Below are 26,026 nucleotides of genomic sequence, written 5' to 3'. Positions count from 1 at the left end.
TGCGTCTTATTTCTCGTGCGTTTCTCGCTCATCTGCACTGTTCAGAGATCCAGTACTTTTGTTTTCCACCACATTCTGGTTCTTTGAATGGTCCTTTTTTAAATGTGAATTCAAACATTATTAGTAAGCTATACATATGAGAGAGAAATACATTGTTTGAAAAAAAATCAGGTTTTTCTCACTTTATTTCTTAATCAAAATAGACAGAAATAATGAATCTTCTTAAAATGTTAGTTTCTACCACGTCTATCAAATGTATTTCATAATTCATTTGTTAATATGGATGTGGGGTGTGTGATCTTCAGCTTTTTCAGGCAGCAGTAATCTTGAGATGGTCGGACGACTCTTGGCTCTGAAAACATTAGTGGTGCGTTTTGTAATAAATCCGTTCTTTGGTTCTTCTCATCTCGGGCGGCGCGTCGTTCCACAGAGTAACGCAGGACTCGTCTCTTACAAAACAACACTTTATTTATTGTTGTACAGCATGTAATCCCGGTAAGAGCTTCTTCTTTTTAATAATGTAACAGCGGCTGTAAATAAAACATCTGGAACAGCCTCGTCCGCCGCCACCAGCCCTCCACAGCTGTAGAGCCGGAACATTCCTCATGCAAAAAAACAAAAAAGCTGCAACATGCATTTAAACACCCCCCCTCACGCACACGGATCAATGGGAGGTCTTTGCGCCCCCCCCCCCCCCCATTACAGAAAATGGAACCCAGAAATGTGACCGTTACAAGTGTCACGTGGTGCACAGAGGGCTGTCGTCCCGTACATGTGCGTGTGTGTGTGCGCGCGCTACATTAGGATTGGGAAGGTGACACTAGAGTGAGTCTGATTGTGTTTTAAACTCGTGTTCCTGTAACATCTCACGGACCTGCAGAGCCGCTCATTGCCTGCGTCATAAAACATAAATAAATTCACAGCCTGGCTAAATAAATCATTAGATTTTAGGTAAAGGTGCAAGTGTTCTCTTGGGGGGGGGGGGCGCGCGCTGCTGACGGCTCTCCGTGTCGATGTGGACGCCCTGTGACTGGCAGGTGGCGGACTTTAGGGGGACTCTCTGTGTGGAGAAGGCACGAATGGCTGAAGCTGGACGAGTGATGGACAGTTCTATGCGTGATTCGGGAATTTGTCCCCACGCCGCTTCCCCAAATCCTGCTTCGGTGTCTTTGGCTTCTGCTCCTCTGCTCGTTGTGTGTGTGTGTGTCCTTTTGTTGACCGACGTGTGTGTGTGTGTGTGTGTGTGGTGCGGGGGAGGGAGGGAGATTTTAAATTCTAAATGTCTGGGGTGAAGACGCGTCCATTCTTGGCACAAGTTGTGCTGTTGTGGTTCTGCAGACATCGTCTCCGGCGTGTTCCTGTTAACCTGCGGGACGAATCACCGTCTTGGTCACCGCTCGTTGTTCCCGTCGCTTTTCGTTTTTTTCTGCTACTCCTATTTTTTTTTTTTTCTTTCTTCCTCCTTTTTGTCGCCTCGCAGTTTTGAAGCCGTTTCACAACGCCGGCTCCTCTTCGTCGATGAAGCTGATGTGCTCCGTGGAGGACTCGGCCTCCTCCGCCTGGCGCCGCCACTCGTGCATCTCCAGCTCCTGGGGCCGAGCGGCGGGCCGGGCCCCCCCGCCGAGCGGCTGCGAGGTACGCCAAGGTGCATTCTGGGTGTCCCTCTGCCTTCTGCGGGCACTGACAAAGTCAAGAGACGAGGGGACGGGGGACAGGTGGAGGGGGGCGGAGCGGGAAGGTCTCAGCTGACGCACTCCGGGGGAGGACGTGAGCGAGGGGGGAGCCGAGCAGTGGCAGGACGGGGGAGGAGGAGGGGGAGTGTCCTGTGAGGGAGGCGGAGGCAGCAGGCCTCTGCTGTCTCGGCCGCCAGGTGGGTGGGGGCCCCGGCAGGGGGAGAGGGACGGCGAGGAGCAGAGGGACATGGAGAAGGAGAGGGAGGGGGAAGGGGTGTGAGACGCCGGGGGGTGCAGGTCCTGGTCCTGCAGCGAGGGCAGATATATCCCGTTACTGGAGGAGGCGCGGAGGTTTCGGAGGACTCCATCGGGAAGACCTTCGTCCGGGGAGGACATGGGGGAGAGGGTGGGGCCCTTGACGTCGGCCGGGCGCTGCGGCGACGCCGAAGGAGAGTGAAGCGTCTTTGGTGAATGGGGAGTCGGGAGAAGGCACCCTGGCAAATCCACGCCCTCCGTGTCCCCGCTGTCCAACAGGGAATGGGTGCCAGGCCTCTGGGGGGGACGGGGCGTGGCGGCGGGCGGCACCACGTGACCGGTGCCCGTCGACAGCTGGCCGGCGCTGCTCGGGGGCGGCGTCCAATTTGGCATCATGGTCATCAGGATTGGCTGCGGGGCAGTTTGGAGGAGGGGCTTGAGCAGACGCGTCATTTCCTGCAGCTCCTGGCTGAGCGTGAAGACCTGTTTGGAGAGGCTGTTCATCTGGTTGGTGAGAGAGAGAGAGAGAGAGAGCAGATCAGTGTTACACACACACACACACACACACACACACACACACACACACACAACTAAACCCAATAATGACGGGCAGTCCATGGAAATTATATTTTAAGTGGCTGCTTCGTACCAAAATGATAAAACAAACAAACTGAAAGCTTTTTTGAGTTCATAAATTCATCATCATCATGGAGCACTCACCTCTTCAGTTAGTTTGGACACACTCTGCTTGATCTCTGAGTGCTCACGGATTCCTACACGCACACACAGCAAACATTAATCCTCTAGAAATGAAACTATTCCTCTGTCAATGAGGCTGGTGCGCGCGTGTGCGTGTGTGTTACCTGGGTACGGAGAGGGCGGAGCAATAGGTGACATACTGGGACTGAACTCAAACTTCTGTGAGGAGGTGGAGTTGCTCTCAGTTTCGATGCCATCCACGAATCTATGCAGCAGAAAAATGAGTGAAACGAGGAATGTAAATCAGCCGAGAGTCCTAATTACAGTGCGCGCGTGTGTGTGTGTGTGTGCGTGCGCACGTGCGTCGGCTGCTGAGGAAGTCATTAAGCTCTGTGCACACATTTGACACTTTCCGTGTACACACACGAAAAGAGATCCGCCCTCCTGCGGGAAGCCACGTGACTCCCCAGTGTCCCACACCACGTTGCCATGGCAGCAACACATGCACTGCATCAGTGGCTGCTACTTCTGTGTTGTGTGCGCGTGCGCGCGCGCGTGCGTTACCTCGGGCTGAGCTCGGACGGTGCGCTGCAGAAGCTGACCACCGGGATCTGCAGCGTGGCGGGGCGTCCGTGCTCGGAGGGCGCGCGGAACGGCCTCGGCTGCAGGAGAGGGGAGCGCAGCGGCGAGTTGAGCCCGCGGCCGAGGCGCAGCGGGGAGCGCGGCGCGCGCGACACCGAGTTCGGCGGGTCGTCGCCCCCCTCCTCGTCCTCGCGGATCGACGGCAGCTTCTTCACCAGGCCGCCGTTGCTCTCCCAGTCCACCTGCGGGCCAAGCGAGAGTCATTAAAGCCCCCTCCCCCCCTCACCGCACCTCTCCCCCCCCCCCGGTGAGCCAACTGTTGCGTCCCGGTGTGCGTCACGGTGACGCAGTGGCGCGGGTGTGCCAGCGGGGGGCACGCGGACACAAGAGTTCCTGCACTCTCAACACACACACACACACACACACACACACACACACACACACACACACACACACACTCTCTATTGTACTCACGTCCACCACAAATACAACCACCGCATATTCCATCAATTACCGGATTTCTGAGAACACCGGAGGGCCGATGTTCTATTAAGTGCTCTTCATTAGCGTTTATCCCTTTCCTCTTTCCTCTGCTTCTCATGCTTTTCGCTTTATCTTTCATCGTTGTATATTTATCATCATCAGTATTTCATTCTTTTCTGCTTCTGCTGCAATCAGTGTTGCTTTTTCTTATTCAATTGTCTCTCGGTACGTGATGTCAGGGGGGAATCAGCGAGGAGCGGTAAGGAGTTCAATTCCAATTATTTCTCATTTGTTTTGGAGAAGCCGGTTAATACAAACTGCTGCTGCTGACTTTTCGTCATCACTTTGCTCCCAGCACGCACGCACACACACACACACACAAACATTCGTCCTTGTTCCCCATCAGCAATGTCCCTGCTTATGAATTGAATAATTCAGGCTGTCTTCAGTGTGCCGGGTCGCCCAAACTTCCAGCAATGACTTAACAGGACTTTCTGTACAAAGTTCGGCGCGCACAAGATGCACGAAGCTTTTCTTCGGTGGATGTTTGGAGTGACTTTGGGGAAAAAGATGTCCTCGGCTTCTTTTATTGCCTTAAGCATGTTTGATATTCTGAGTTGAGAAAATGATTTGACATTTTCTTTTTTAATATAACCGGTGATGTATGTTTTCATATATTTTGTAAAAGTGTTTTTCTCTTCAATGCTCTTTCACGCTACAAGTATTATATTTGATATTGAATAAAATATGTTGGAGTTATTGAATGCTCTCATAAAATACAACAACAAAAGAGCAATGAAAGAGGGCGGACGAGTCTTTCTGCACACGCACCGCGTGTTCAAAACATGTGATAAAAGGTCCGACTTTAACCAGACACCCAAAAACAATTTCATTACATCCTCCTAAAATAAAACAGCCCCTTTGGGGATTACAGCTCAAATTGACGTTCTCCTCCGCCAGCTTAGATATAATAACATCAACGGGGCCCTGGAGTGACTGCAGTGAGTTATCGATGTGCCCAACGCCCCTTGACCCCCCACCCACCCTCACCTCTCCCTTTAATTAAGTCTCAACCTGCCTGCTCAGCATTCTCTCTGCTCCTCGTCCTCCCCCGGTGCCCTCTGCCTCCCCCCCCCCCCCCTCCCCCAGCCGTAATGTATTTTTAGCGCTCTTATTCTAATCTTAGCTCTGGAGGAAAACCAAGGGAGTGCTTCTGTAACGCGGGGGCGGGATAAGGCGAGTGTTTGACTGCCTGCCTGTGTGTGTGTGTGTGTGTGTGTGTGTGTGTGTGTGTGTGTGTGTGTGTGTGTGTGTTATGAAAAGAGCACTTTGAGGCTTGGCTTGTGAGATTGTGGAGCGTGCACGAGTGTGCGTGTGGTGCACAGCTCCTACACGTGAGACCCCTCTGAAGGGTCTCTCTGGGTACCCATTAGAATTTCATTTTGGATTTGCACTTTTGAGGCCGCACATGGAGAGCTGGGACTGATCAGGAGGAGGGGGGGGGGGGTGCCGTGGGGGGGTCCGAGACTCAAGGGCATCTGCTTACTTTCTTGTCATAACGAGAAAACTTTTCAGTTGATGACACATATTTCTTATGGCATCTTTTCCTCCTGAAATATGCCGTTCTTAAAATAAACTTTATCATCTTACATCCTAAGAAAGGTTAACGTTATTATACACATTGCATTTATGAACACACATCATCTAAATGGGACCTTCCATCGTCCTGATAAAGAACCCCTCAACCCTCCGCAGCGCCGAATGGAATATTTCCTCTCGGTATCTTAGGTGCTTGTACTTTTGCTCCCTATTAAATTGCTTCGGGTTGATAAATGTATATAATGTTTGCATTCTGCATCCTTGATACTACTCACTGACGCAATGTCATTCCCTGTGATCCGTTCCCTTGAATAATAAAAACCCGTTGTTTGTCCTTCAGATTAAAATGAAACCACGCTCCCTCTTTAACGCGGACTCACGTCGGCCCCGTTGCCCTCCCGCAGGTTGTACGTGAGGTCGTGCTGGATCTCGCTGATGAACTTCTGGGCGTACTCGGGGTAGAGGCGCAGGACCTCGCGGAGGCCCTTCAGGCTGATGTACTGCAGGTCGCAGTAGGTCAGCGCCTTGACGTTGGCGTTGGTCTTGATCACCTGCTCCTTCGTCAGCGAGTCCGAGCCGATCAGATCACCTTTACCTGCGCACACGCCGGAGGACACATTCGAGTCTTTGAAGCAGTAAATGAGAGAGTGAGTTTTCACCAGCCGTCTCAGAGTGGTGAATTAAACATACAGACTGCCCGAGCATCGAAAACAGATCAAACGAACGGAGCTGCAAGGAGGTGCAACAAAGAAGCGAGGGTGGAGGCGTTGCATTGAATGTTAATTGTGCGTGAGATTAATTTACTACTTTATAAAGTCGTTCCAGCGGCTCAAAACAGCATTTAGCAGAGTGAGTCTTCCTCAGAAGACGGAGGGCTGAAGATTTGCTTTTTGTTTCTTAGTTGTAAACGATCATCCATGTCTTCTTTTTTCATCACAATAGTGGACTAAAGGTCAGGAAACCTCGTTGACCGTTTTCCCTCTTCTAATTGGTCTCATGCAAGTCCTCTTGCCCCCCCGCAGGGGCAATGCTAGGATGCTGGAATACTCCTTTAACATGCAACAAGACTGGATTTCACTCTTTTCTTATACATCATAATACATTTCTTTTATTCCTCTGCATGTACTTCAACCACAAATCCAAGGCAGCATCTGTGCAGATGAAGTTTGATTTCTTTTCAGGGATTTTTAATGGATAATTTGTCTCTTTTTTTTTTTTTTTTTTGGAGCAAGGCGCTGTAAGAGCAGCAGCTTGGAGCACGCCACGTGAGCAACAGCCTCCATTGGACACGGCGCCTCCAGCTCCGCGCTCCTCCACCCCGCCGCCGCCCCCCCGCCCCCGTTTGTGCTCTGGTTGCCTCTCACATCACTCACACATCTGCTCCCCTCACTTGTGCCTCCTTCCCGCAGCCCGCCTCCGATTGTCTTTTTCATGATGCGTGGCGACAGTAAGTGAGACGATCGCAGCGAGTCGAGTGCTCTAAAGTGGCATTTAGTGTTTGTCTGGTCTTTCTGCAGCGTGTCTGAGTCAAAGAGTCGAGGGCCGCTGGTGGAAAGACGCCACCGTAGACAGAGACCGCTAACCGCGGACGTTCCGGGACCAAACAGTTTGGCTGAATAATTTGCATTTGTCTGCGTTTGCCACCATTTATAATTAACACTGTTGTTTTTTCCAAATCTAACAGCGTCAGTAAGACAAATATGCACGAGTCCGCTTCCCAATTAGTGGCTGGTGCGCGCTGGGGGTCCATCGAGACGGCGTGGACTTCACATCCACAAAACACACGGGTGTGAAGGTCATAATAAGCCCACATTTACAGGTACCACAAAACGTGTCGTGCATGAAACCAAGCGCTTCGTACGTCCGTCACAAATGACATTCTGAGCGAGCGCAGTCGTTTCATTTTCCTCATGTAGAACAGAGGGAGCAGCACTTTGCAGCAATAAGCAGCAGCAGTCTAACATGCATTAAAGCTCCAAAGCAAAGTGCTGCTCTGTGTGTGTGTGCGCGTGTGTGTGTGTGTTTTATTGAGTGAGTGCGAGGTCCTGTTTCAGTATTTGTCAACCCCTGCATGATTTGCCAAATGCCTTCCAGACTCTAATGGACTGAACGCGTGGCTGCACTTTTAACGCTCGCAGATCTGTTTTCGGTCACGCTTGCCAATAGTTGGGAATGAACGAAGACGAGCGCGGCGTGATTCCTGGAAGGAGGCCGTGGACGCGGACTCTTGGTAAAGGCCGCGGTCGGGCTTTACCCACGGCTTCCCGGGCTCCGCAGGGCCCCGCTTGGTCCACGCGGCAACCATTAATAATCGAGGGTGCTTCAATAATGTAAAATATATTCATTATTAATACCGGCGCTGCACCGCGTTGCCTTCCATTGATGTGCGTGTACGTGCGTCATGATCAAGATCTAACGTGGGCCGGGGGGGGCTTGGCATTTCAGGATAAATCCACCCCTCCTCACACACACACACACACACACACAGGCTCACAGGTACAGCCCATTAATTCAATGCATCCTAACCTTTTGAGAAACTGTCTTTTAAGACGTACACATCCATCCCCCTTTCTGCCTCATCTCTGCGCCCATCACTTTGTCCATTACACACTGACACAAACACACCTCGGGGAAGCTCGCCGCGTTCTACTGGATTAGTGCTGTGGAGGCTTTGAAGCACATCCAGCGGAAATTAGATTTCAGCCGGCGAGACAGCCGGCCAACGAAAGAAATTATTCTAAGCTGTTGTCACAGGTGCGACATTGTGTCCGACCACTCAAGACTCCAATTTGCAGGATTTCGTTCGGTGCCAGTTGTGTCTAACTTTTACTGCTCGGCGGCGGTTGATTCAGGTTTAGTTTGGTGCTTTTGATTGTGTTGTGTCTCAGTAAACATAATTAACTGGCAGAAAGCGATTAGCTTCAGTGTTAAGAAACGCTTCTTCTCTCTCGCCAGATTCCCGTTGCAGGTTTGCGGCGTTTGGAGATTTCGCAGTAAAAAGGCTGGAAAGCGTTATACTGTAAATTTAAATACCGCCCCTGTACTACGCATAATACTTTAAATTATCTTTAAATTTGAGGAGCAAAACTGACCTTTTAATTGATATGAAATTACGATTTTGTGCTTCATATGTGCCACGCATACCAATGTGAAAAGCAGCAGTGTGATTGTGCCGAGTGCAACTGCGTGAGGAGCCGATGTGCTTCCGCCTCATCGGCTTCTCAAACATTCATACTATCCGCACAGGACACAGGCCGGCCTCGCTCACTCCATTCATTGATTCATCTCAACGTCTGCCATATGTGAGGTCTGATAGCTTCGGAGATCTCTATTGACGCTGGATTGGAGGATTATTGTGTGTAGCTCGTGGGCCCGACGCTGTGTGTGTGTGTGTGATGTCTGGTAATAACCCGTTACAGCAGCTCTTTATCAGCCCGGCCTCAGCCATGCCTTCCGTAAACTCCCGTTAGCTTCACCTGTCTTTCCTCCTTCTCTCCTTTGTCTCCCTCATCAGCCTGATTTCCACTAAAAAGTTGCTTCACAGGTCTGATGAAAACAATAAAACCCCGGAGATTTTTACTGTCTACACGACAAAGATATTTGGTCAACTCGCATCCTCTCATTAAGTCTCCTTTTGACAGGCAATTGTCTGAAAAAGCTGCGAGGTTCATGTGTAGTTTTCATCCCATTTTGCAGCTCAACTTCCTGTCATTCTGCTGTCCAAGAATCAACTGAAGCCACATGCCATTATTATTCCAATAAATTAGGGAAGCAAATAGGAAAACAGCTCAAATCTTAAAGGCGAGACGAAGACATTTATGTAGTTATTTCAGAATTCTGTTTGGTTCAGAAGAACCGCCCATAATTAATTGATATAGAGAGAAATAATTAGTATTCTCTCCTATTCTAATCAAATATAATCTTACCAAACCGATGCTTGGGTCCACCTGTATTTCTCAACCTGCTCTCTCTCTCTCTCTCTCTCTCTCTCCTCCCCCTCCTGACTCACCCAGTATGGCCAGCACCGTGTTGTCCTTCAGGACCTCCATGGAGCCGGAGCACACAAAGTAGATGGCCTGCAGGGCGTCTCCCTGCCGTATGAGGAACTCGCCCGGCGCGCAGAAGGAGGTCCTGATGATGAGCGACAGGGAGCGCAGGCAGCCCCGGCTGGCCGACTCGAACAGCGGCAGCTGGAGCAGCTCCTTGTTCAGGTGCATGGCGATGTCGGCCCTCAGCTCGTCGGGGAAGTCCTTCAGTAGCTGTCGGGGGGGGGCGAGAGAGGCGGCTTTACGCTCGACGGGTGTTCTGACGCTAGTGAACCGCAAAAAGCTCAGCTCCGGGCCCCCCCCCCTCCTCACCTCGCTGACGTCTATGCCGTTGTTGACCGACCAGGTGGTCTGGAAACACTCCAGCATGCGCTGCTCCAAGGCCTTGGGCAGCCGGTGCACCCGGATGAAGTCCTTCAGGTCCTTGGTGCGGGTGTGGTAGAGCGAGCGGCGCGAGTACATCCTCTGGATGATGGCCGTCACGTTGCCGAAGACCACCGCGTGCATCAGCGCTGGAGGAGGTGGAAAGGTCGTGTGTTTTCAGTATGATGGGGAGTCATGTTTGATTGGCCTTTAACTGGAAGGTTCAAGAAGATCCCATAATGCTTCTGCACAGCAGGGAGATTTATGTTACATCTTTATAAGCCCGAAGGAGTTAAAGGGCGCCGGCTTTGCTCTAAAACCAGAACCAAGTGGATCACTGCTTTCACAAAACACCCTGCTGGAATAAAAAAAAATTGAATAAATCTTTACTAGATGATCATTCTCAAACCCAAACAGGCCTCATTTAAATAGGACCAATGCCTCCTGGTTGCTGTGTTCATATTTCATGATCACAGCAGGTATCTTATAACGTCCAGACTCCAGAGCGCTTTCTCTCCCTGAATTCAATTCTCGAAGAAAAGCCGAGGAACAGCTCAGGGGACAGTCAGCCGGTCCATCGACACACAGACTAATGACATCATCCAGAGGATGGAGGCTCCCGCAGGCGGAGTGACCCACCTCGCATTTAGCAGAACCCTGGAGTCGGGCCTATGAATATCCTTCAGTTGGAGCTTAAGGGCACACATAACAATTGAGTTAATTTAGCCATGGTCTTGCTTTATTCAACGGATGACGTAAAAAGACCACAGCAACAACCAACGAGCTCATGTTTTCCTTCTAAATAGGTCTTTAGCTGAGAAAAGGTGCAGCCCACATTTACGTCCCAATCAATGTGCGTCACATGACCTGTCCTCTGAGCATAAACCTCCCACAGGTAACCTTTCCATTCATTTCTCATCTCTTCCTGTATTGCTTTATTCTAGAACATTCAGCTCTTGCCATTATGGATCAGCACAAAAACATCGTAACTCAAGGTGGAACGCACGCGTTATGTTTTAGTAACGTAAATAACTGACATGAAATGTGTCGCAGTAACAATGAGTGGGGCAAGTACCGCTGAGTCGGGCCGTTTTCGGACAGGGCATTATTAAAATAACTGATGTGTTTAAGGGACTACTTTTCAGTGAGGGGAACTCGTTGACATTTCACAAGGCGTCGCTCAAATGGCTCCGCCGTAAAATATCAGTTCTGCACTTTATTCAGCTGCAACAGCACGGCAGAAAAGTGCTGTCTGGTCTTGTTAGTCACATCAGAAAGAAAACTGCAGCCTTGAAGAGATGGCATATGAGTCATTTTAAAAGTTTGTAACATGTGAAATGAAAAGATAAGAAAACGAGGTATTTATTTAGTTAAGACTTTTTTTGTGGTTAACTCAAATAGTTGGAGCTCCAGAGTTCTTTGTGTCTAAATCTTCAAAGAATATGAAATATGAAAAGACTTGTAGAACTGTGCGCCTCCTCTGGCAAGAATAAACGCGTCACGGACTTCATCAACACATATAGAGCATTTTCACTGCGCAAAGACAACGCTGACCAGTTTGCTCATTGGTTATTTTTGTAAAACTTGCTGATTAAACTACCATTAAGCTACGACAAGATGCAAAAAGTGTTTTAGCTATTTACTACTAACTAATAGTGAAGGACAATCCGTCTGCAGTCAGTGGATTTCCATACATCCTTGTAACGAATAAACAAGCACACGGGCGAACGTGTAATGAAACCCCTCAATCAAGAAAACAGGGACTAATGAGACGCTGAATGGATGGTTCTGCGTTCTGGACTGTGTGACAGTGAATCACTGACGTGCACACGGGTGCCTGCAAAGAGCTGAAGGATATTATAGGATATATATATATATATATATATATATATATATATATATATATATATATAATATATATATTTATGGGTGCAGTATTTAGAATTACTCACAGTCATTTGTGACTAATAAATTCTAAATATGTATATATATGTATATATTAGTGCTGTCAGTTAAACGTTAAAATCAGTGGCGTTAACGTAAACCCATTTTAAAGGCGTCATTTTTTTTCTCGCGAGATTAACTAGCTTTACATGTTGTGACCCAGCTACTTACAGTCTTACAAATGTACCTCACAAAACATGTAGAAAACAAAACAAATCCAGCAACCCCTCCTTTATCTTGTAGTAAAAACTCCCACCAGCACCACAGCATACCTACCCATACGTATGATCGTATATTAAATGAATTTACATCAACATGTAAATCGCTTTTTTCATTTCCAAGTACATACAAAACCCAACCCTTTACCTGAAATGTGCACTTTCAGGTAAAGGGTTGGGTCAGGTAATTTTATTTTGTACCGCCCTGTTTGGTAATGTTGTGTCTCAATAAAATAAAACATTTGCATAAAGCAAGCCAATCAATGTTAATAAGAGCATTAAAATACTTTTTTTTTTAAATTAAAAAAATATATATATGGCAAAAAAGGATAAATATTTTCGATTAATTGTGATTCATTTTGAGTTAACTATGACATAAATGTGATTAATCGTGATTAAATGTTTAAATCGTTTGACAGCACTAATATACACTAATATAATATATATAATACTAATATACAGTATATATATATACTGTATATTAGTGCTGTCAAACGATTTAAATATTTAATCATGATTAATATATATACATATTTTATGTATCTAACTCACCTCCTATGAGCATGGTGCAGATGGAGAAGATCTTCTCAGAGTCCGTGTTGGCCGACACGTTTCCGAACCCCACGCTGGTGAGACTGCTCAGAGCAAAGTAGAGCGACGTCACGTAGCTGCTACGCATCGACGGGCCGCCGCCCAGCACCCCGAAGCTCCCGCCGCCCGTCCCCGCCGCCGCCGCCTCGCCTCCGGACGCGTTTCCGTGGTACTGGCTGGAGTTCCAAGGGCCTTGCCCGCCGACCTCTGACCCCGACACGTTCCACTGGCTGCCGTTGGCCGGGAAGCCGCTGGCGGCGACGGGCACCGGAGACGTCAAGGAGGGCAGGAAGTAGGGCGTCCCAAGACGCTTGGCCAGCTCATGGAGCCAACCTGTGAGGGACAAATTCATTGAAAAAAAAAAAAACTTTATTTACATCCATAGAGGTACAACAATTCATCATTCATTCATTTACTTTCTTCTGTGACCCCCCCATGACTTAACAAACATCAACACCCACAACCGTTCCGCTTCAGAGGCTGCATGGAAGAAGAGGAGTAAGAAGAGGCTCAGGGGGGCAACAGCGAAGGCAGAAAGAAAAAAGAGATGACGGATGAATTATTTGTGAGGCAAAGATTGGTGGAACCCATCTGAGCCGCGGACGTGAGAATCAGAGAAAGAAAGACGGCAAAGGGAGGCAACATGAATAATACAATATGCAGGCGTCCACTCATTGATCTCCGGCATCACACACAGCTTTGACCTTGTGTGTGTGTGTGTGTGTGTGTGTGTGTGTGTGAGACCCGCCTGCCAGCACAAATAAGCACAAGTGACACTCGCGCAGTGAGCAGAGTCCCGGCAAAGCAGCTAAACCAACAACACTAGAGGATTAAACACCTGAGTAGTTTCCTAATTACTTTGTCGTTAGCACACAACTTAACCTCCACCTTCCGGAGGAAACGTGGACCTCTTAAGCTGTTATTTTGCAATCAGGCATGTCCGTGCCTGTAGATCAGAATATATTAAAAGTATATATTACAAAGTATTTATTTGACCGTGTGGAGGCACAGGGGAACGTGAAGGACGTGACTGAACGCCGTACCAGAGACAGACGTTGATTTATGGGTTTTCTTGTGATTTCAGTTCAGCTCTTGTGCCAGTTATAACAAAGCTGGAGATATTTCAATAAATTAACTGATAAAACATTCTTGAATGTGAAGGTGAAACAGACTCTTTGGAAAAATAATTCAAAACAAATGTGTTAGTATCATTGATTACTGCTCCTCACCATCAAGATTTAAAATGTTTTCCATTATAGTGTCCAAGTATCAAGACATGCACTCTGCTATCAGAGCATTCAACCAGAGCAGAGGGGATGGGAATAAAGAATAAAAGACCGGCAGCGATCTTCCAATGCGCGACAGCTAAGACTAATGAGAATGTTTAACGAAGGACTTAATTAAACTGAATTAAACTCTTCAAGCATTTGAAATGTGTAGGAGTAGGCTATTTAACTGTTGACAGCGTGGATCTGCCTCTGTGCAAACACACACACACACATTATGTCACATATCACACGTGCAAGTCCAAAATGCATCAAGGTGTAAAGTGCTAAATGCACTGGTAGGTCTCACAGGATTTTACTTTTACATTACGGGTCATCGCAGCCGGGGTTTCAACCTCCAACCTTGGTGCACCCGCTCTACTCCGTGAGCCACCGTCACCCTGACCTGCCTTCAGGGGGATGACATCACGAGACGATATGCGGCAGCTCGCTTATAGGCTCTTTTTCTCCAGGAAGCGAGGGACCCACCGGGGGGGAGGGGTGTTGGAAATGTTTGGGCTGCGATCAAACATTTTCTCAACCTATTCTACTTGACGCTGACTGAAAATGTCATTAGAGGTAAGATGTGAGGCTGCTTTGAAAAGGCTTTTTTAAAAGCCAAATTAGGTGCGTGGGGGCGGCACGACGGTCCAGTGTTCTCTATACTAAAGGGGATACGAAAGGAGGCATCGAGAGGCCCCGCTATTAGCATCACTGCTGGAGAATACCGTTTGGTCATTTTTGATGAGGTCGCACCTCTAAGGCCAAAGCTGTTGTTAAAACTGGCTGTAAAGTTTTACAAAACACACAATAAACCCCAAAGTTCCCTTACGAAAGCTCCAATAGGCAACGCGACAACGCGTAAAATGTCCATTTCTTCATGCTTTTCAGTAGGCTGCGTCTTGTGTGACGCGTACAGCTCCACGGGGGGGTGGGGGGGGGGGTTTAGGCCACGGCGCCGGGGCCCCTGCAGACACAACCGTACGTCTCCCGAGCGCGAGCCAATTGAGCGCGTAAAGCGATGTCCGTGGCGATGTCAGAGCTTTATGGCGAGTCCCAGTTAGCGTCACAGAAAGGTCACGCTGGATTTCCCCCCCCGTGTACACGGAGGGGAACGCTGACGTGCATTTGGGCATTTATTTAGGCGGGTCGGCACCAACCGATGGGACGGCGAGCGAGAGAAACATGACAAACGTTGTCGTCGTGAGTCCGAGGTTTGGAAAACACGCTCATTAAGGGAACGAAATAAAAGCCCCGTGCGGATCTTTGGAAACCGCGTCTGTTCATGCCGTGTTTTTGTTCACGGTCTCAGGCCGCCTGCATGATTTTTCGGGGCTGCGTCTTATCGCGGAGCCTCGGCTGTGCTGAGAATGGGGGACATTTGGGAGTCGTGCTCCTGCGCTGACGGCCGCAGCGCCTTTGTCGCTGATGCAAAATGACTGACATCACCGCGCTGAGGGGTTCAAGTGTCATGCAAGATCTGTCCTTTGAGTCAAGTTGAGGGAGGTGGATGTGCAAAGCTGAAGTGGGCACGACGTTTATGTAAGAAGCTACACTTTTCATCACAATGAAGGGAAGCGACGAGATAAGACCCCGTTTAATCTGCAGTCGGGAACACCAAACATGTTTTCCTGTCGGCTCAGAGTTTACCTGAGAAGACTGATGGAATATACAAGCTGAGATTTGCTCATTCGCCAAATTAAATTCAGCTTTCTAACTCTGGCAGAGTATTTACAGTGCAATCACAGTGACTGTTAACTAAACAATAAAACAACAATAAAATACATTTTTTCAACCCCTCCTCACTGACTCTCCAAATATTATAATATAATATGAGCTGACGCGTGCACAGTTTACCGTTAATACAAAAGAGAAACACAATTATTCCCGTCTCTGCAGTTTGTTTACATCCTTTAACCCAACCAAGATGTCTTTGGAGTGTAAGAGCATGAATGGAAAACGGTGTGTACTGACCAACATCCCAGGAGGCGGGACTTTCCATCTCCTTGCGACCTATGAAGTACCAGACGCAGGCCATCCAGTGGGCCAGCAGGGCGAACATGGACATCAGCAGCGTGAGCACCACGGCGCTGTACTGCGAGTAGCGCTCCAGCTTCTGCAGCAGGCGCAGCAGCCGCAGCAGCCGGACGGTCTTCAGCAGGTGGACACCAAAGTACTGCGCGGGGAGACACAGAGACCACGTCGACGTCAAGGCCTCTCGATGGGCCAAAAGATCGGTGCCGCTCTTCACGTGCCATTAAAACCCACCCTAAGTTACAACTTTAAACTGATTACGCATGCATGGGGAGGGAGTCATCCTGCAGGTTGAATCATTCTGAGAGAAGAAACCCGAGATGAGTGACACCTGCAAAATGTGCACCGCGAACGAGGAAGCCGAGTGCATTAACTTTCCCTCTTTTCTCCTTCGCGAGGTCTAATACATCACACACGCAGACGTAAACACACACACACACACACAGAGAGCGGAGACTCACCACGCTGATGTTGAAAGCGTACAGCAGGTCAAAGGGCAGGGCGGCAATGAGATCGACAAAGAGCCAGGTGGTGACGTAGTGAACGCAGATGGAGCGGGCGTCGAACACAACCTGACCCGACGTGCTCACAAAGGTGGTTCGAAAGTTGAGTAGAATGTCTGCGGAGAGGAGGACAACCACAGCAGACGCTGACAGCAGGAAGTAGGACAGCGGGGGACGCGGCGACGACGGGGGGGGGACGAGCTCGAGTGAGTTTAGATAACGGAAAAGATGAGATGTCAGCAGAGCTTTTGTACTTGAGGAACGAAAGCAGGAGGTCAGCATGTTTTAGCGGACTGAATAAAAGCTCGCAGAGAATAAAAAGGCAAAAAAAAAAAAAAGTCAGCCAGGTAACTTAAATGTGCTCCTGAGGGGGCAAAAGTAATCGCAGAACAAAGTGTGGAGGCTGGCCAGAAATAGAACGCTCCTCTTCAAGAGTTAAGGGTAACACGGGCGAGTAACGGAAAGTCTTTAATGGGCTAAAACATGAAAAACAAAGCGCTGCGTTGTGTTTCAGCCCGCTTACAAAACCATTAAGGACGCCGTTTATTCAGAAACAGAAATAATCACCAGCCTGAACGTTTCACTCCGAACAGGAAACCCTCCCACATCGGGAGGCTGGTGTAATTTGATTGCAGTACTTTGTTGGTTCAGGACTTGAGCCCATTTTTCCCATTAAGCCAAATTGTCCAATGAGGAGCAGAACTCGGGCCCTGCTGGATGGAGGTCGGCGGGGACCAGCAGGCCTGTGGTTTCCAAGGAAATGTGTTTCTGGGACTTAACGAGGACTCGCATCCTTCCACTGCTGCGAATGCATCATTAAAAACTAAAACTTTCCCCATGATTGAAGGGGCCCGTTTCACCGGCTTTCGGCCAATCGGTGAGCTAACGAGTGAAGCCATCGCTGGCAACGGGTGGAACAAGCGTCCTAATCCACGCTCAGGGGTCAGGGGTCAGGGGCTCGCCTTCCGCGCACCGCCTCACCTAAAATGAAGAGGATCTCCACCAGGATGTCGCTGACGCTGGGCGGGTTCCGGGGGGCGGTGCCGCCGCTCCCCTCGTCCCGCCCTCCCACCACCGCGAAGCACACGTTGTAGGGCACGGTGACGGCCACGTAGAAGGTCGCCAGGAGGATCAGCCAATCCCAGCCGGCCTTGAAGGTGCCGTAGTGGAGCAGGATGAAGCGGGACTTCTGGATGGCCGCCACCTTGTACTCCGGGATGGGGGGCTTCTCGCCAAACATGTTCTGGATGGGACGGCGGGGGGGAGAGAGAGAGGGAGACGTCATCGCCTGTTTGTCTCATGCGAACACTAGCGCCCCCCCCCACACCCACACCCACACTGTAAGTGTGTTGTGTTGCATATTGGATTATAATGACAATAACTATTGGATAATAGCGTAAGATACTTTGTTTTTAATAACTTAAAGAGAAATGAAAAAGTAAATTGGGAGCATAGTTTTATGTTTTCACTGGAAAGAATAAAATCTCATTTTCAGATGGATGTTGTGTCCTGATGGATGATGCTGTTGTTGTGTCTGCAGACAAGGACTTATTGCAACCGTCAAGTCAATGAAGGGAAACATACGGAGGAAACACAACTGAGCTGTTCATTAAAAGAGTTTAAAAGGTTAAACTGAATACATTATTCATATTTAATGTGCAATATAAAAACACCCAAATGTCATGTTTAATTATAACATATATGACAATAATAATGAATCCCTCGATGAGGGGGCGTCACACCGCAGCGGTGAGCATGTTTGTTTTATCACTGACATCAGCAAGGGGGGGGGGGGGGGGGGGGGGATAATGCAGCAGATGCTGCTGTTTGGTTTAAGAAAACCCTGTTGCATCTTGGGAATAAACATCATTCTTTTGCAAAGAATGAAATAACTTTGTATTCCATCCGGATTTAAGAGACTTTGAAAAATCTGGATTCTTTGTTGTTGAGCAACCTGAAGGCTTTTAAAGAAGTTGTCTTGAACTGTATTTGTTCGTACCGCTGCGTCTTCAAAGCAAACACTAGTGCAGCGAGTCTCAGAAGTGAAAAACAATGATAATACGTAAAACAAACCGGGGATAATCTTGCACGCAACACATCTCATGGAAATCAACCATGTTATGACTCATGAACCCTTCGTGGTGAAGCCAAAACATCCAGAGAGAACTGGGCCCTTAAAACGATGACCTCGGCCGCAGCCGGCCATCAGGGGGCGACCAAGATGTTTCAGCTTCACCTTCGACACGCCGTCACCACCTCCATCTCCAGCTTGGGCCGCGGCCCGAGCCCGGAGGCAGACGCAGACACACTCACGTTGTTGAGCTTCAGTTTGCTCTTGTCTTGTTTCTGCAGGTGTCCCGACAGGTGGTACAGGACGGCTCTGCTGCGGCGCCGGTTGGCGTTGAAGCCCGGGGGCCGAGTCACCTGATGCACCTTCAGACCCGTCTCTTCATCTGCGGAGGAGACAGGAACACGCGTTAGGTGTGCCGCCATCCGGGCCCCCGCGGCGCCGGGGTGAGGACGCAGGCCCCGAGATCTGTGGCGACCGAAACGCTCTTTAACAGCCAACTCGGTCAGAGGAAACAACACCTGTTCCTTCTGGCCCCCCGAGGGGTTATTCTTTACCGGGACGGCGTCTCACACGGCTCAGATCAGCCCTCACGTGACGGATTTAGACTCCTCTGTGCCGGCTCTACACTCCTGTGTACACATGCTGATGTTTGTATAAATATGTGATGGGATATTGACCAAATTATTTAGGTCAAATGTACTGCTGGTGTGAGATCGCGGTGTGTGTTTACGGATCAGAATCGACAATAATCCGCAGATTAAGGGAGTTGTTTTCCGCCAAACTATCGTCGAGGCGGAAAATCATGGCACGCCGTCTCCATTTCCACTTTGCATTTCCTATTATGATTGTCTCTCTGTCCGTGCACAGCATGACACCGTGCTCGGCAACCCCTGTAACCGAATCATTTTCATATTCAGCCAGTAAATTTGATTTGTTCATCGTATCTCGGGTGGATTTCAAACAGCTCGGCTGTTGCAGAACAAAGAGAGAAACCGTCCATTGTTCCCGGGAGCATTCGTGTCCCTCTGAATGTGCTTTAAAGTTGTTGGTTATTCACAAAAACATGTGGCAAAAACAGGCGGCGTCTTTTCTTTTCCGATACGCATGGGTTTTAACAGATGGAGCCTCAGTGATCCTCTTCAAACAGGACAGAACTGTGCACAAAGCGGTGGGAAAGACGACAACGTGTCTGCTGAATAACTCTGAAGAACCGATAAGAGAGCTTCCAGGGCGTTGGCTACTTCCTGGAAAACTGTCAATGATGATGAAATACGACACGTCCTCAAAATCAAGTTGATCTGCCGGTAACATTTTCCTAACATCTTAAACGCACGACGGCCGTGTGGTTAACACTGAAACAATTCAAACACACTCCTTTTCCACTATGCTTCACAAAATACACATTTCCTCATTCTCTAGCCTTTTATCGCCTTTTCATTTTCCTTCATTTGGTTCCCGCATCAAGCGGCGTTCGATTTAGCAGAAAACCCTCAAGTAGAGACACAGGTTATTTTCCCGTCTCAGTGATGCATCTGAAATGGCATTGAAACGCTCCTGTGTCTCTCTCTCTGCCTGTGTGTTGCTGTTTGTCCCCTGTGGCGTGTAATGCACTGGTAGCTTATCTTCAAAAGGGTCATGTGGTCTGTAGAACCCTGCCGGAGAACACGAAAGCAGCCTACAGTCATTTTCGGCCTGTGCATGTGGGGTAGAATTGGTTAAGTTGTTTCGAGGAGCCGCTCTTTGCCACCAGGAAGAGCTTCAGACGGCAGCATTTTAAGCACCACTTCCCCTGAAGGGTTTTGATTACGCCGCTTCTCTCACCGTCTCTCGGCATTAAACTTCCTCTCCGCAGGGAACTCAGCTGCCAAAAGGATTTGGGAGTTTAGAAGTGGGATTTTTTTTTTCATTTCCGTGATGGCTGCGTTTTCACCGAAGTGCAAAAATGTCGAAGCACCTAAACATCTCTGTGCAAGAGAGGATCAATAATGTGCGCCCCAAGAACTACAAGCAGGTTTCATCCGTATCTCATGGTCGTCACATATGGGGGTCGCCTTTGTCGTCAGGTGAGCTGACAGCTGCCAGATGCTGAAAGCGGAGGGGCCACGGGCGTCATCTCACCTGTGTCAGGTCCTTGCTCAGAATCCTGGTCCTTCTTCTTGTCGGTGATGTCTTTGTGGGACACGAGGAACAGAACCACTTCACCCTTTTCATTTTTAATCGGTACAATGTCCAGAAGACACCAGAACTGTGCTCCTGGAGAACAGAGAGGGAGAGAAGAGAAACGGCAAAACATTCACAGTCAATGTGTCTTTCCTTCGGGACGGAGACGCAACGGTGAGCATCGCCTTGTTGAGAATGAGCTTGTATGGGAGAGATATATACGTGAGCAAGTGACAGTTTTAAAGGAATAATGTTTGAACCCCTGTAAATGCACAGGAATACGCTGATGTCTTTGTTCGTCATGTTTTTGCTTTGGTTCCCAACGGGCCACCATTTGATTTCAGCGCTCAACCGCCTGCTGCGTAACGAGAGTTAATGACCTTGAACCCTTGAATTCGCTGCCTGTTGAGGGAAACGTGAGGCCGTGTTGCTGCTTGGCATCCCTCTCAACGAACCGCCGTCGGGACGTCCTTCGTGAGGAGGACGTCAAATCGCCTCCAGCAGTCCGCATCCCACACGTGACGCTCATCACGTTGCGCCTGCAGCTATCCCCCCCCCCCCAGATTGCCGGATGTATAGATTCCCTTTTGCTCCGTGCTTCTGCTGTAAAGCAGAATGCAGCCGACCACCCGTACGTCCTGGATGCGAGTCCCCTGACTGCCTCTCAGCGGGAGCTTTTGGCCTCCAGTCACATTTTCCACCAGCGCCGGACGCGCTTCATTCACGTGGTCTGGCTTTGTGATGAGGTTACTAAGAGGACTCCAGCCGATATGCAGAGGCGGTGAAAAGTAACGATAGAAGTGATGGTAGTGGTCAAAGGTTTGTTTACAGGTGGAACGTACGTGGCAATAAATGGCTTCTGATTCTTTAAAGACCAGGAGTTCTGATGGAATCACTCGGCGGCTTGTTGCTGTCACACCGTCACGGCAACAAGATACTCGCGATGGCTGCGTCTGGCCGCTGCATGAATGCATGGGATCGGGCTAAAGCCAGCTGCGCGGGTTTTCCATTACGCCCATGTGATCTCTGACTCGTGTGCTCGTGGGCTGCATGTGGCGCGCTGCCCGCGGCCTGCGGGACCCGCATGATCCCCCCGCGGCCTGCGGGACCCGCATGATCCCCCGGAGGATCATGCGGGTAAATAATGCATCGCCTTAATAAAAACATCAGCCGCGTCGAGGCGGGATTGTCCCCGTTTGACTTCAACGTCACCGTAAACAACAGCGGTTCTCCAACAAGATGTGCTGACAGCTGAGGAGTGAAAGGCTGTCTTTGATTTAAAGTGAGTATTCATCATGTGATTATTAGAGCACAGCATTATTTCTCTGCAAAGGTTATAAGTCATTTTTATTTTTAGCCCCAGTCTTTCCTTCCTGCCTTGATTCATTGGCCTGTACATTGCGTTGATATAAATATGTTATGAGTATTTGCTCCGTGGATGAAATGCAATTTTAAAGTTGTGCCCCAGGCTTTAACTGGGAACTGGATGTATGTGTTTTTTCTTTTCCTTTGCTTTCCCCGGGGAACAGCTTAAATGCTAATGGCAGCGCATAGAAAGATGCCAAAGAGCATGAAACACTTCTAATTTGTCATTTGTGTGTTTGTGTGTGTGCTTTTACAACCACGTATCTCAAAGGAGCAGATGTGTCCATGCCTCCCTCCCTTGTTTTAATTATTGATTGAAAAATAGTGGATTAACGAACTTTCTGCTGGTGTTTTTTGTCTTGCTGTCTCTTGCTGCTCTTATTTGGTGGCGAGGAACCATTTCAAGAGCTCTTTTGACATTAAACACGTGGATGGTTCACTGATTCACACATTCACACGTTGGCCGTGTCCTAATGCGCCGGCGGCATCCTTCAGTCGACTTTTACACATAGAATAGCATTTAATGTGGATGACTTTTTTGGAAAAGCGTAACTTTTTCCCTCTTAAAATTAACTGTCCGTGACGCCTTTGTCTGCAATCCATTAACACACGATGCCTTAACTGCTTATATTAATGTATATCTGTAGCTTTAATTTGACACATACATGTGTTAAATAACAAAACGCATAATTATTGCTCACATTTTTCTAAAGGATAAAACTGCTTGATTATAGTGACAATACATTATAATGTGTGCAATAACACTTTACAATAAATCATCCCTGGCTAAATAATGACAATAACAACCCTGTACTGCTGTGATGTTGCTGCTCTTCCTCTTCCTCTTCTCCGTTTACAAATTATTATTATTGTCTCTTTTGGAAGGTTATTATTTTGTTTCAGTTTTAGTTTATTTAATTTAATTTAATAATTTAATATTTCTATCTTATTATATTGCATATAATGTGTATCTTTTTATTCTATTTTCTTCCCTGTACATGCTGCTGTGATACCAAAATGTCCCTCTTGAGGGATCAATAAAGTATCTATCTATCTTTGTTAAAAAAAGACTTAAGTGTGTAAAAGGAATAGTAGAATAGTAGAATGTGTGTGTTCCATTAATAAGTATCATATTTAACCGGAGCAGGAGTACCAGGTAAATAAGTACTAAGTAATAAGTACACCGATGGACACCGACGCAGGGCCCTCCGTCTCACCTTCCTTCTTGTAGAACACCAGCTCGGTCTTGAACTCCGTCCTCTCGTCCAGGGCCCCTTGGATCTGCGCCGTCAGGCGGTCGCTGGTCTCCGTGCCGTACAGGAAGTGGCAGGCGCAGCTCTTCTGCATGAGCTCGGCGCGGGCGTAGCCGGTGAGCTCACAGAAGCCGTCGGAGCAGTAGACGATGGGGTACAGCGACTGCACCTGGGCGTTCCCCAGGACGAAGTTGCTGTCTGGGGGGAGACAAGAGAAGGGCTGTGTGATTCATACGGCCGTTGCTCGGAACCCTTTTCTTGCCGGGGCTTTTGTGGCCCCTGTCACGCGTCGACGTCTGGCGGGAAAACAGCAAAGACTTCAAAGAGGTTTTTCCGTTTGTAATCAGACGAGAATTGAATAAAATCTGCATCTTTAAACACTCAAAAGTAGGACTCGCACACACCACGTTGGTTCTCAGAGAGAGAGGAGGACGACTGCTGGAAGCACAGGAGGCCTCGGCGGACCGGCCCCGTTGATCAGGTGATCAAGACTCATCACAAAAACCTCATGACGTTTCTTTATTTAGTGCATCCGTCCTCATAAAAAGAGTTTGGGGTCGGGCCGTTTACGCCTGTGTGTGTGTGTGTGTGTGTGTGTCCCGTCGATGGCTGAACTCTCTAGAATGAACTGTGTGTTACTTTGTGCTCAGGCGTTGTCATCGACACATCAATTCTGAGGGCCTCGGAGTCCCGCTTATTGAATATTTCACATTGTTGTGGGGGGGGGGATGCGGAGATGGCAACGCCGGAAAAAAACAGCAAATAAGTCCACCTTCCATTAGAACCCCCCCGCCGAGCGCCACTTCCCGTCTCCGTCCCTCCCGCTGCGAGCGACCCTGATGCATCTGCTACACTGAGCTTAGATCTGCATCCAGACAGGAGACAGGAGGCCCTGAGTGGGACCAGGAGGGGGGGGGATTAGTAACGCAGGCGATACGCTGCTCACCTCAGATTATCTTCATCATCCATATTTTGTCGGCAGTAAATGTGAAAGTATTTGTTATACTTTCATGAAGGTTTTTATTCCCACTTTTGACACCATCATCTGTTCCTCTGTGCGCGTGAGGACCCTCGCGGGCCTTCGCAGTGACTTCACACCTTCTCAAAAACACCTTCTCAAAAACACCTTTTCGTTGCCATTTACTTGGACAGCTATTTTGCTGCTGCCGTGATACGAGTTTAGTGGTATTTGGCTAAAAGCTAACAAAACCAACGCTACACACACTGCAACTCGCCGTTTTGGGACGGAAATCAAATGCATTTCGTCACCAGGATAATTATTGAGGACAAGAAGATTACAACGACAATTAAACGCAGTTTTCTAAAATGAATCAGTCACTTTTCAGTCTTCAGTCTGATGACTGCCCCGGTCCACGTCTCCGTCTCGCTGTCTGTCACTCAACGCGTCTCTTTCTCCCTCCGTCATTCTGGAAAATAGAAGTTCCACTCCATCTTCTGTGATTGCTCTTGTCAGCTCGCGCTCGGCTCAGCTCGCCCGCCTTCCTCTTCTTCCTTGCTTTAATTCAAAACTCAGCAGCGCCGGTTTTAATGAATGTCTCGCCGACTGTCTTCTGTAGTTATGTCACCTCTCTGGAAGGGTCGAATCAGACTGTTTAATTACGAATGCTGCAGGAGCACAATGACAAGCACGACCCCTTTCTTTCACACACTAACAAACAACTATGTATCATGATTATTCATGTCTTTATGGCAAAATATTTTAATTATTCCTCGCTAAAAGGAAAAGAAGAATGTTGTCTCGTATTGGGCTGCGTAATATGCTTGTTTTTGCGTGAAAAATAAGACCTGCAGCTGTCATTCACCTCAGTACAGAGCCCTTATTGCACAGTGCAACACTCTTTTGCACTGGACTCTTCTCTCAGGTTGCTGCTGGGTGCGTTTGTATCAGCGTGCAAGCTCCCCAAGAAGGTGAAGGCGAAACATCCCGATGAGGAAGCGCTTGATTTGACACGCTGCAGACTTTGAGAATAGAGCACGCAATTCGAACCATTTTGTATCGCAATCAGGTTCATATCACTGTGGGAAGCCACAATTGTGGTGACAATTAATATTCAATTGATTGGGCGGCCCGGCCGGATGTATGTGTGTTTATACTCATTGTACTTCTGTATGAATAACAGACCGTCTTATTAGCTGGAATGTGTCCAACACTTCTCCAACTTAATAGAAAATATCTTTGATTATAGACGACTGTATAGCAGCAGCATAGCTCCTCACTGTGCACAGACTCTAGTTAAAAGCATACGACGCTGCAGCAAACACCTGATCTCTGGCAGCCACAGGCTGTTTTTTTAATTGGCCAGCGGCTTCCTAATTGTTGGTCTGTTTGTTGATTTTCATTTCTTTGCTTCATGGCCTTCGACTGCGACGGGTTTGAACTGGAGCGGCTCGTGAGGAGGATTAGAGTGAGTGGTCGAGCAATCGGAAATACACAAAAGTTGAGCACATTCGCAGAAATTGATTTGGTCGCCTTAGCAACGGGAGTCTGAGGCCGGGCTGATGTCAATGTCAGAACCAACCTGAACGGGCTTCAGGCCACATGGCGCTAAGGACCACTGAATGTGGTCAGTAAGTAGTCACAACATTCAATTCAAGTTGACTATGTTGCCTTTTATCTGCATGGGAGGTTTTATTATTATAAAAAAGCATCTTTATAAAGAAAGGACTTCATTAAATAATATGATACTAGGGATTAAAGGACGTGCCGTAGAATGAATCACGGATTCGACAGCTCATTAATACGTCTTCATTTGTGCAGTATGATGAACAAAGCTGCGTATGTGCTCGTGCAACTTGTAATATAACAGTTACATGTACCTTTTGAAATGCCGCCTCGGGCATCGCCTAACCCAGACAAACGACCAAGCTGCAGCCCTGACCGGACACCGTTGGGTGCTTCTG

General features: G+C 48.4%; 1 protein-coding gene and 1 long non-coding RNA gene across 2 annotated transcripts in view; one reads left to right on the top strand and one right to left on the bottom strand.

The window, feature by feature from the left end:
- Positions 1-450: 450 nt before the first annotated feature.
- kcnh3 (potassium voltage-gated channel, subfamily H (eag-related), member 3) overlaps positions 451-26,026 on the bottom strand; it is a 65,400-nt gene continuing 39,824 nt past the window's right edge. The window contains exons 2-15 of the mRNA XM_040201957.2: positions 23,069-23,302; positions 20,445-20,579; positions 18,569-18,708; positions 17,237-17,498; positions 16,214-16,371; positions 15,693-15,894; positions 12,415-12,786; positions 9,650-9,849; positions 9,301-9,550; positions 5,672-5,886; positions 3,192-3,451; positions 2,792-2,892; positions 2,649-2,701; positions 451-2,432 (exon numbers count right to left, since the gene is read on the bottom strand). Coding sequence (XP_040057891.2) covers positions 1,494-2,432; positions 2,649-2,701; positions 2,792-2,892; positions 3,192-3,451; positions 5,672-5,886; positions 9,301-9,550; positions 9,650-9,849; positions 12,415-12,786; positions 15,693-15,894; positions 16,214-16,371; positions 17,237-17,498; positions 18,569-18,708; positions 20,445-20,579; positions 23,069-23,302 — 3,521 coding nt within the window. The 3' untranslated portion in view covers positions 451-1,493. The remainder of the gene's footprint in view (positions 2,433-2,648; positions 2,702-2,791; positions 2,893-3,191; positions 3,452-5,671; positions 5,887-9,300; positions 9,551-9,649; positions 9,850-12,414; positions 12,787-15,692; positions 15,895-16,213; positions 16,372-17,236; positions 17,499-18,568; positions 18,709-20,444; positions 20,580-23,068; positions 23,303-26,026) is intronic.
- Positions 6,705-10,083, top strand: LOC144388770 (uncharacterized). The gene is made up of 2 exons (XR_013453015.1): positions 6,705-7,110; positions 9,305-10,083. It is a non-coding gene; the product is annotated as an uncharacterized LOC144388770 (long non-coding RNA).

The sequence above is a fragment of the Gasterosteus aculeatus genome, chromosome 16, assembly GCF_964276395.1.
Source record: "Gasterosteus aculeatus chromosome 16, fGasAcu3.hap1.1, whole genome shotgun sequence".
Lineage (NCBI taxonomy): Eukaryota > Metazoa > Chordata > Actinopteri > Perciformes > Gasterosteidae > Gasterosteus > Gasterosteus aculeatus.
Note: the sequence above shows the minus strand (reverse complement) of the source record. Positions and strands in the feature narration are given on the sequence as shown.